At 58.4% G+C, this 9,774-nt stretch overlaps 1 protein-coding gene and 1 long non-coding RNA gene across 3 annotated transcripts; one reads left to right on the forward strand and one right to left on the reverse strand.

Annotated features, from left to right (window-relative positions):
• Positions 1-397: 397 nt before the first annotated feature.
• On the forward strand, positions 398-3,137 carry HOXB13 (homeobox B13). Its single transcript, XM_045835655.1, has 3 exons — positions 398-428; positions 723-1,545; positions 2,478-3,137. The coding sequence occupies exons 2-3, from the start codon at positions 942-944 to the stop codon at positions 2,729-2,731; spliced, it is 858 nt and encodes a 285-aa protein (XP_045691611.1). The 5' UTR covers positions 398-428; positions 723-941; the 3' UTR covers positions 2,732-3,137.
• A 1,893-nt stretch (positions 3,138-5,030) lies between these two features.
• LOC123816641 lies at positions 5,031-9,455 on the reverse strand. 2 transcript variants are annotated; one of them, XR_006785321.1, is made up of 3 exons: positions 9,320-9,455; positions 8,981-9,217; positions 5,031-5,497 (listed from the first exon to the last, which is right to left on the reverse strand). It is a non-coding gene; the product is annotated as an uncharacterized LOC123816641 (long non-coding RNA). The 2 variants fall into 2 exon arrangements; XR_006785320.1 differs by lacking the exon at positions 9,320-9,455 and having other exon boundaries at positions 8,981-9,312.
• Positions 9,456-9,774: the final 319 nt, after the last annotated feature.

Here is a 9,774-nt window from a genome sequence, read left to right on the forward strand (position 1 = left end):
GGGGTCCCAGGCTCCAGATCTCATGACTCCTTCTTTGGAACTCCGTCTCTGTTCTCCTCTGCCCCAGCCCAGTCCTGCAACCCTCTGGCTCCGTGGCTAGGGTCCCTGGGCAAAGGGCATCCCAGGCACTTTCCCGGACCTGGCACAGCTTATCACAGTGCATTCAGGATAGGGGAAGCGCCTGAGGGAACCGGGACGCTAGCACCCAGGACTCAAAGCCGGGGGCTCTCAGAAATACCATTCAATTCCCATTTCCTGGCCTCCGCCCGCTCAGGCGCACGCTCAGGTTCCCCTTTCGGGCCTCCTGGCCCCACCCCCAACTCCCCTTCCCCCGACAAGATGGACACTTTATTGGGAGAGCTTTATTCTCTCGTTAAACCTGCCAAAGCACAGGAGACAGAGCCAGGGAGAGACAGGAGGCGACGGAGGTGGGGGCAGGCGCCACGTCCCCTCTTCCTCCGCCTCCCACTTCTCCACTCCCCCCCCCCACCCTCCGCCGCCACTAGAAAGCAGCGAATGGACACCTCCTATCTTCTCTTGTTTTCCAACAGGAGAAAGAGAGAAGGGGGAGGAAGGGAGGGAGGGAAGGAGAGAAACAGAGGGAGAGAGAGGGAGGAGGGGGGGAGGAAGAAAGAGAGGGAGGAGGAAGGGAAGAGGGAGGGAGAGCAGGGAGGGGGCGGGCAGCGCGGGGGTAAAGTATTTTTGCAATTTCTGCCTTGCAGATTTTATTAGCTCCTCTCCCGCGGCCGCAGCCAATCAGCGCGCGAGCCCGGGCACCTGCGCCTCCTGCGTCAGGACTGTCAGGCCGAGCGAGTGCTGGCGCCCTTGGAGCTGGGAGAGATTTAAAACGCTTTGGCTTCCCGGGGCCTGGGTGGGCAAAGCGAGCTGAGTGCCCCCAGCATCCCCCACTCTCAGCACCCCATGAGCCGACCCTCGGACCCATGGAGCCCGGCAATTTTGCCACCTTGGACGGGGCCAAGGATCTCGAAGTCCTGCTGGGAGCAGGAGGGAGTCGGAATCCAGTCGCCCACTCCCCACTGACCAGCCACCCGGCGGCGGCGCCGACGCTTATGCCCGCGGTCAACTATCCCTCCTTGGATCTGCCAGGCTCTGCGGAACCGCCAAAGCAGTGCCACCCATGTCCTGGGGTGCCCCAGGGGGCGTCCCCAGCTCCAGTGCCTTATGGCTACTTTGGAGGCGGGTACTACTCCTGCCGAGTGTCACGGAGCTCTCTGAAACCCTGTGCCCAGGCAGCCACGCTGGCCGCCTTCCCCACGGAGACTCCCGCGGCCGGGGAGGAGTACCCCAGCCGCCACACCGAGTTTGCCTTCTGTCCGGGATACCCGGGGCCCTACCAGCCTATGGCCAGTTACCTAGATGTGTCCGTGGTGCCGACGCTGGGCGCCCCGGGAGAGCCTCGCCAGGACACCCTGCTGCCTGTGGACAGTTGCCAGCCCTGGGCCCTCACCGGTGGCTGGACCGGCCAGATGTGTTGCCAGGGAGAACAGAACCCACCGGGTTCCTTCTGGAAGGCCACATTTGCAGGTAACCTGACTCCCTATTCCGGGTCCCCTTGGTGCCAGGCATGGGGTTGCAAGCCCCCCGGGCACTTGGCTGGGAGAAAGTGAAGGGAGACTTGGGGCTGGTGAGGAGGAGCTTGGAGCTCTTCTTTGGCTATTAGGACTGTGAAGAGAGGGTCCGGGTCGTTGGAGAGCCTGGGTGGAGGCCCCCCGGAGTTCCTGTGTGGGGCCGGAGCTGGGTACCATCTGCAACCAAGGGCCACCAGGCCCCCTCACATCCCTTACAGGCCTTGCGACACGCCTCTCAATATGTGTGAGTGTTCGGCTGTCTTTGCCGGTGGATGGGGCTCAGGGTGCCCCTACTTAGCAGATCCCAGTTTAATTCTACAAAAGGCTAAACAGCTCTCATTTCAGTGAGTGTGCGTGTGTGGGCGTGGGGAGGGGTGGGAACAGAGAGATTGGAAGTTCTGTAAAGAATACAACCCCTCACTTTCTCTCTGAGGAGTTTTTCAGTTTCCCAAAGAAAATTCGGGTTTCCTGCAGTCATAATTCAGTTATGTGCATTGGTGTGTGTGCTGGGAATGGGGGCAGACATGCGTTCCCTTCTGTACAGAATTTGCCTGTTGAATCTATAGGAGTGGCCAAGAGTCTGAAATGCATGTGACCTTGGGCAAAGGTCTGGCTGTGTGTGATGGGTGTGTTTGCAGACTGGTAGGAGTGAGGACAGTAATGGGTGAGGTGGCCCCCGAGGAGCCTGCTCTTTCCGAGGCTGGGAGGTGGTCAGAAAACCAGCCAGAAGCCCAGGTATCCCTGGGTGCGTTGGGGCAGCAGGAGCGCACATGCACCTGTAGGGTGGCCTGAGAGCTCCTTCAGGATGACTTACTTTGTGGGGCCCGGGTCTGTACCTGGGCAGGGGTCTGAGTGTGTCTCTCCCTTCTTCCCTCTCCTGCCTCACAGACTCAAGTGCTCAGCACCCTCTAGAAGGCTGCACCTTCCACCGAGGCCGCAAGAAACGCATCCCCTATAGCAAGGGGCAGCTGCGTGAGCTGGAACGAGAGTATTCCGCTAACAGGTTCATCACCAAGGACAAGAGGCGCAAGATCTCGGCGGCCACCAGCCTCTCAGAGCGCCAGATCACCATCTGGTTTCAGAATCGCAGGGTCAAGGAGAAGAAGGTCCTTGCCAAGGTCAAGACCAGCTCTCCTCAGTGAGGGACCTCCCTGGCTTGGGGAGAGGAAGGTGGGAGGTATCCTGGGGAGGCCAGGAGTCTGCCAGGGAGAGGCTGGGGACTAGGACTCTGCTGAGGGGCCACCAGAGGGGACACTCTTTTCAGGCCATGGCTCCTGCGCTGTTTCTCACCGGACAGCCTGAGGACCTGACATATGACCCAGAAAGCCAGCAGGGCCCAGAGTTACAGCCTAATCTGCCGAAGGGACACCACCCAAGGGACCTGTCCCGGTTTAATCATTCATCCTGACAGTGGCGATAATAACCATAACCAGTACTAGATGCCATGATCATTAGTCTCATACTCTCTGCCTGGAGCTCTGTGGAGCACTACCAAAACAGTTTTCGTGGAGTGAACTAATCATGAATAAACTTGGAAGGAGATTGTGACAGGGAAGCTTTTTTTCCCAAAGCCTATCCCCTGCCTCCGTGCCAGCCGGGGAGAGGAGGTGACGGAGTCACCCCTGTGACTACGTTGCTCATTTAGCATTTTTCTAAGATGACAGCCGGGCAAGGTGGGCAACACCGGAGGGTGCTACCCCCTCCCTCCTTGCCCGCCCCACAGGCTGTACCCACTGGTCTTGGGAGTCCCCATCCCCAACTCTTAGATTTTGTCTTTGTATGAAAACGAAGCTAGCGGGCTGCCCACTGGGCCTGGGTCTTCCTTCCTTCTGGAGAAGTGGAGTTTGAGAATGAGCCTGGATAATTTGCCATTTCTCACGTCCGCCCCAACACTCTCCAAGTCTTCCCCCAAGGTTCCCGGTGGTTCTGACCTGCTGGTAAGCAGGTCAGACTTCATTGGACATTTGGGTGCCACATTAAATAGGTGTCTGTGGCCTTCTAACTCAGTCCCTGTCAGGGTCAAAGAGCTACAGAAGGAGACAGTAGAATCTCACCCTACTGGCAAGCGTGTCCCAGACATGCTGGTATAGCTGGGCAGGAGAGAACCCCTGAAAATGGCCGCATTTACCACCCATTCGTCCTCTGCTTATGTCCTTGTAACACCCAGAGGAGCTTGCAGGTCTCAGTGTGGGGAGATGCGGCAGGCCCTTCAGCGGCTGAAAGAACCGAGGGTGGCAGGAGCCCACAGGTCCAGGCTCACGGTGGGAAATACCCTGAAGCCTAGGCGGCAGTGACCACAGACTAAGTCTCCTGTTGGCTCTGCGGTGCTTCAGCCCACACAGCCAGTATCCTGGGTGGGTGGAAGGCGTGTTGGCGCCAACCCCATCCCCCCCCCCCCCACTTAGAGACCCTTAGTGCAGAATTCCCGAATCCTGGGGCAAGACCGGTAGTTCCTGGAGCTGGAGATTCCGACACTGAGTCCCTTCGCGACGGTGCCAGCTCCCTGATGTCGTGTACCCAGGCACAGCGCCTGGTGGGACTTGGTAACTTGGCCGGCGGCAAAGCCGGCGGTTTTGTGCTGGATCTTCCTGCAGCCAGGGTCACAAGAGTCTAGGCACATGCTCCCTGTGACCTAGTGCACAGGCATGAAGTGGAGAGGACCCATCGGACTGACGTTTTGAGCCACCCAGCTGCCGATGGGCTGGCGGTGACAGTGGGCAGGGGGCCGTGGCCACGGTCTTGATGCAGTTCCCTCTCAGAGTCATATTGGCTGCAGTTCTCCAGGAACCACCCGGGACGGCTGCTGCAGGTATTTTCAGCCTGCGGTGGGGTGGGATTCTGGTCCTGGCTCTCTTACGGGAAGGAGCTGGGAAGCGACTCAGACTCCCCTAAATCTGTGTAGCAAAAAGGAAAGGCCCCGAGGCAGGCAGTCACCCTCCCTCCCTGGGTCTCTTAGAGTGTGTGCACTGGGGGCGGGGCGGGGGGCGGTGTATGTCAATTTCATGATTAAAAAAACCCTTCTAAGCCCCCTGGTCCAATTTAAGCTCCTCCATAAGGTGCCCGGCTCAGAGGAGGTTGCTTTCTGCTTCCTACGTTCCCCTTCAAGGGAAGTCCCAAGCAAGTAGCTTTTAACATCAGTTTCTCAAGTGTCCTTCGGGGTAGTGTGTGGCAACCCCCTGCCTTGCTGCATCAGGAATGGTGGGACTTCACAGATGACAAGCGTGAGGGTAGGGTGCGGGACAGGCAACGCGGAGTGCCACGCTACCACGTGGCCTGGGAAAAGGCCACGAAAAGGGAAAGGGCCACAGGAGGGTTGCCACTTGGACTACCCGCGGTGGCCTGGAGGCCTGAAGGAGTCACGCCCCGAGACTCTGGACTTTCTGCGCGTCGCTATCAGGGGCTTAGTGTTTCGCGGTTCCTCTGTTCGGAACAAACAAAAGATTTGGGATGTTAGAGATTTATTCGCTACCACTGTGAGTTTGGACTATTCAAAAGACAAGGGCGCCCCCTTCCGGCCAAAGCTCGTCGTTTCAGGGAAACCTGCGGATCCGCTGCGTTGTAACCCGCTCGGAGCCTCTCCGGCTTCCCGGTGCCGGAGCCTCCGGGCTCCAGAGTTTGGGACTGCGTGTCCCGCGGAAGGCGAGGACCTGGAGTCGCCTGGAACTGGGCCTGGGTGTTGGCAGATGTGCCGGTCCAGATGCCAAGAGAACCAGGAGGGAGGCCAGGAGGACAGCACGGGCGATCTCGAGTGGAGAAAGAATGGGGCGGTCGGGGCTCCAGGCCAAGGCCACAGCGCCACCTTCCCCCGCCCAGGCCTTCCTTGCCCTGGAGCGTCATGGTGTTTATCTCCGCAGAACAATTCTCGGCGGGCGTCCCCTTTTTTCCTGAGTGATTTACTTGTATGGGCCCTGAGCAAAAAAAAATAAATAAATACATTTTGTTTTGTATTAAACCCTTTTTGGCCGGGGGCCGGCGGTGGTGGTGGGTGAACGGGGAGGAATCTGCAAACACTAATTTTACTCCCGGGGCGAATTGTAATCTCTCCCCGCATCTCCCACCGAGACCAACCTTTAAAAATCTTTCACTAATTTGTGTCTAAATTACAACAAAACCTCACATATCTACATTCACTTGCCCGCAGTATTGCTTTTGAACAGGGCCCTTGAAGGCTACAGTAGAGATACATTCAGACGATATTCTCACGGACAAAGACGCGCAAAGGTGCACAAATACACTCCGGAAAGTCCGCCAGGCAGCTTTTCACCGCGGAGGCCTAACTCCGAGCTGCGCTCCCTCCCTCCTCCTCCTTCCCAGACGGCTCCTCTGGCTGAGTCTCCGCAAACGTGCGAGCTGGATCGTGGGGCGCGGCCACACTGGCTCCAGGAGCGAAACCACTACCCCTTGCGAACCGGTGGATTTTATTAGGCTCCCGAAGGCCTACGGTCGAGAGATGCTTAGACGCGAATCCGCGTTCCCGCAGCGGCCGCGCGCAGAGCGCAGGGGGACTCCAGTTTCAGGGTTCACTCCTGCGGGCACAAGTTCCTGGTCGCCCTGGAGCTCCCCAGGCCCCGGCGGGCCGTGAGTCCGCACCGCTGCCCCCTCCCTGTCCCCCAGGTCACCCACGTCCTGGGTCGTTCCAGGGCCGGAAGCTGTCCCTGCGGGAGGACGAAGTCCTGGTCCCGCCGCACAGCTCTACCCGCGGCGCCGGCTCCCCTCCCCCAGCGCGAAGCAAACTGCCCTCCTTTCCTCCGGTTCTTGAAAGTTTTACTCAAGCTCCCGAGTGCTGCACTTTAATTAGGTTTTCTTGGGGGAGGAGAACTCTGCGCTACAACTCTGAATTAAATCAATGACGCCGTTACCAACAACTTGAAATAAAGCGCGGAGGCTACGACTGTGGAAGGGGCGAAGGGAGGGGGTTCCGTTGTTTTTGAAAGAAACGTGCATCACACTCTCACCCACCTGAATAACCCCTTTCTGGGAAACGGGGAGAAAGTGATAGAGGGCCCTCGACCTCGCGTCCGAGTGGGGGCCCCACCCCCGCCGCCTCCCCGGCCAGGCGCTGGAGGTTTAAAAACATCCAACGAGGATGCCAACCTTTCTTTCTCTCAGCTACCAGTTACCTCGGCGTAGAAAGAGGGTGGCAGAGGTGGGAGCAGAAGGAGAAAAAAAGAGTTCCACCACTGCCTCCTCCCCTAAATTGCCCCCCAAAAGAGAGAGAGGTAGGAGGCAGCAAGAGTGCAATCGCCCCCGGAATGATGGAAAGGGAAAGGAAGCGTCTAGCTGGCGCCCGGAGCCGAGGACAGAATTAGGGCCAATGCCACTGAACTTGAAGTTTCAGGCGGGCGTTCGCCGCCTCCTCCCCGCTTCATTCTGAAAGTTTTATGGGAAAAGGGAGGAAGGTGAGGGAAGGCGGGGCACATCACTGGCCTTGGGAAGGAGGGAGGAGGCCAAGTTCCCCGGGGAAGGGCCAGAGTGACACAGTGACACAGTGACGGGCTGCAGACGCCGAGGCTGGTGCGGAGGCGAGAAGGCCTCGCAGTCTGCACTGAGGAGAGGACGCCACGTTTTTTGCCCCACTGACTCGCACGCAGCCACGGGATGGGGAGCCTCGGACTGTGGTGCCCTCTTGCTAAGCCTCGCCTCAGACTCTGCTGGGAGAGGGGCACCCAAAGTGGCGTTCCTGTCCTTCTTCCTCTAGCTTAAGGCGCTCAGCCAAGCCCCGTGCCACTCGCAGCTGACCCCCCCCCTCCTGCCGGGGCCCAGCCCTGCAGAGCTCAGGGCCTTGGGGCAAACTGAATCCGATCCGGGCCTTTGCAGAGAGAACAAGAGTGTTATGCGCCCATTTCCCTGACCAGAGACGGGCCCCATTTCACTATCAAGACTGCTTTTTCTCCCTAACAAAGTACCGCTCTCTCGGTCTGTACCCACTTCAGGGAGGTCCTGGAGGGGTCCTCCTAGAAATTTGGGGGCCTCAGCTCTCTGGGTGGGCAAGGAAGGGCGGTCTTCAGGCTCTCCCAGTGACCACCCAGTGTGTGGCCCCTCCTTTAGGGTTTCTGGAGAAAGGAGGAAGCCGACCGGGCAGAAGGGGACAAAGAAAGTGCTTCACAGCACGCGGGTTGGTGCGGCCTCCCCGGGGGAGAGGCAGGGGGTGGGGGGTGGGGGGAGTAAGCGCCAGCACAAGCCCCCATAGGACTTCACGTTTGTCTCCAACTGGATGGAGTCCTGGCACAGAAAAAACGAATAGTTTGTTATTGTTATTATTCTTATTTAAAGGTATAACAATACTTTACAAACCACCTACTTTGAAAACGGGGCAAAAATTAAGTGTAATGACAGTCATGATTTACTAACTCACCCTTAAGCAAAAGGTTCTGGCCATTTAAGATAATAAATCAGTGCACCGTAATCTCCAGCCTCCTACACTCTCTCCCCCCCTTCTGATGCCCTCTTCGAAAGCCTGCTGAGGGCCAGGATCTGAGACACAACGGGGGCAGGGGGGGCAGGGGGGGCACTCCCAGGCCCTGGCACACGCGCGCAGGGGTTCAGGGCCTGGCACAGCAGTAATGTGGGGCTGCGCGCCCATGTCCCTAGCCACTGGCACTGTTGGTCTTCGGGTGGCAAGGTAGTCTATAGGCCCGCTTAGGGCTCACCTAATCCTCCCTCTGCCAGCTCCTGCCCATGCCCCCTCAGAGTGACTGCCCCATATTGACAAAACCTGCAACTGTGTGAACACATTACAAAATTTAAAAACATGAGACTACGTTGCTTGAGTGGTGTCACTCAGGGCACAGTGGCAGAGCCAGCCCCCAAAGCAGGAGCTCTTAACGCCTTAGCTCCTGCATCTACACCATCGGGAGGAGAGAATGGGAAGCGCAGCCTTTTCCCTGCCCGCCACTTACCTCTCCTCACAAGATCCCTCCAGGCCTGGCGAACACCTGTGTCCCTCTGCAGCCATCCCCTGATGCCACACAGGTGCACTCAAACTCCCCAGACCCAGCTCCTTCAGGGTGCCCTGGGCAGATTTGCGTAAGTGCCAACACAGGGGATTAAACAGAAATGGAATTTTTTTTCCCAATCCACTACTCATTTTGCATGCAAAGCCTTCCATTGGAGGTGGGAGGCTGGGGGAGAGACAGTGGGAATACCATCTCCCTTCCCACCCGGTCCTGGCTCTCCTTCCACCCGGAGCTTGAGTCTGCAGCTTCCTCGGATGTGGCCTGAGGCCGGGCACTGTGTTTCTGACATGGTGAGGTGGAGCGAAAGGGGAACAGGGAGTGAAAAAGCTTTCCCCCTTCCGCATGGCACCTGGAAAGGCTTCCCAGAAAAGGTTGTGTTGGAGAAGGGCTTTGGTGCTTAGAATATCAAATCCTGGAGGGAAGATGGGAGCGAACCTCGGCGAGGGAACAGGAGAACGCAGGCCGTAGCGGGAGGACGTCCGGCGGTCTGGCCGCGGGCTCTGGATGCGCCGGGGAAGAGGCAGGGGCGTCCTCGCCCAGTCCGGGACGCGGGAGAAGTTCGCTCTGTGCTCAGACGTCTTTCCCGCGCAGACTGTGACCGCCCCACTCCCACCCAGGCGGGCGCGCAGCCGACGTTGACGCGGGACCCAGGCTGGGGACAGGGAGGCGGCTCTGGGAGAGCAGGGGGTGTACAGGCTCGACCCCAGTAGACCCTGGGCTCCCCGATCCTAGGCGGGCCCAGCCTGCCGCCCTCCGCACCCCCGCACCCCGTACCTGAGCCGGGTCTTTGTCTGGCTGTGTTTTGTTGGTAGCTACCCCTCCCCCTCCAGGCAGGGTTTTGTCGTTGAACTTGAGTCAGGCCGTAAACATTCCTTTACCTCTTCGGGAACGGGACGAGGACTCGGAGGCCGGTGGGTGGAGGGAGAGGCGCAGGCGAGGGTTGTTGAAGGATCCGAAACGGGAGAGGCAGGGCTTCTCCCGCCCAAGCCCGCACCGCCGCACCGGCCAGCTTCCGGTCCTTGTTTTCCGCGGAAAACTCTCCAGGCCTGCGCTTTAAAACCCGATTATTGAGGCCACACGGCAAGGTAAACCAACAGTTTAGTCAGGACCAACATAATGTAACTTTTTCCATGTTCACTCATTCGTAATTCATGTTTTCAGACCTTATTTCTGAGGCAGGACAATTCTCTGTTTTGTTTTGTTTTTTTTTTTTAAATGATCAGGATAAC

Source organism: Phyllostomus hastatus, unplaced genomic scaffold (genome assembly GCF_019186645.2).
Source record: "Phyllostomus hastatus isolate PE091 unplaced genomic scaffold, TTU_PhHast_1.1 phas_contig_210, whole genome shotgun sequence".
NCBI classification, from domain to species: Eukaryota; Metazoa; Chordata; class Mammalia; order Chiroptera; family Phyllostomidae; genus Phyllostomus; species Phyllostomus hastatus.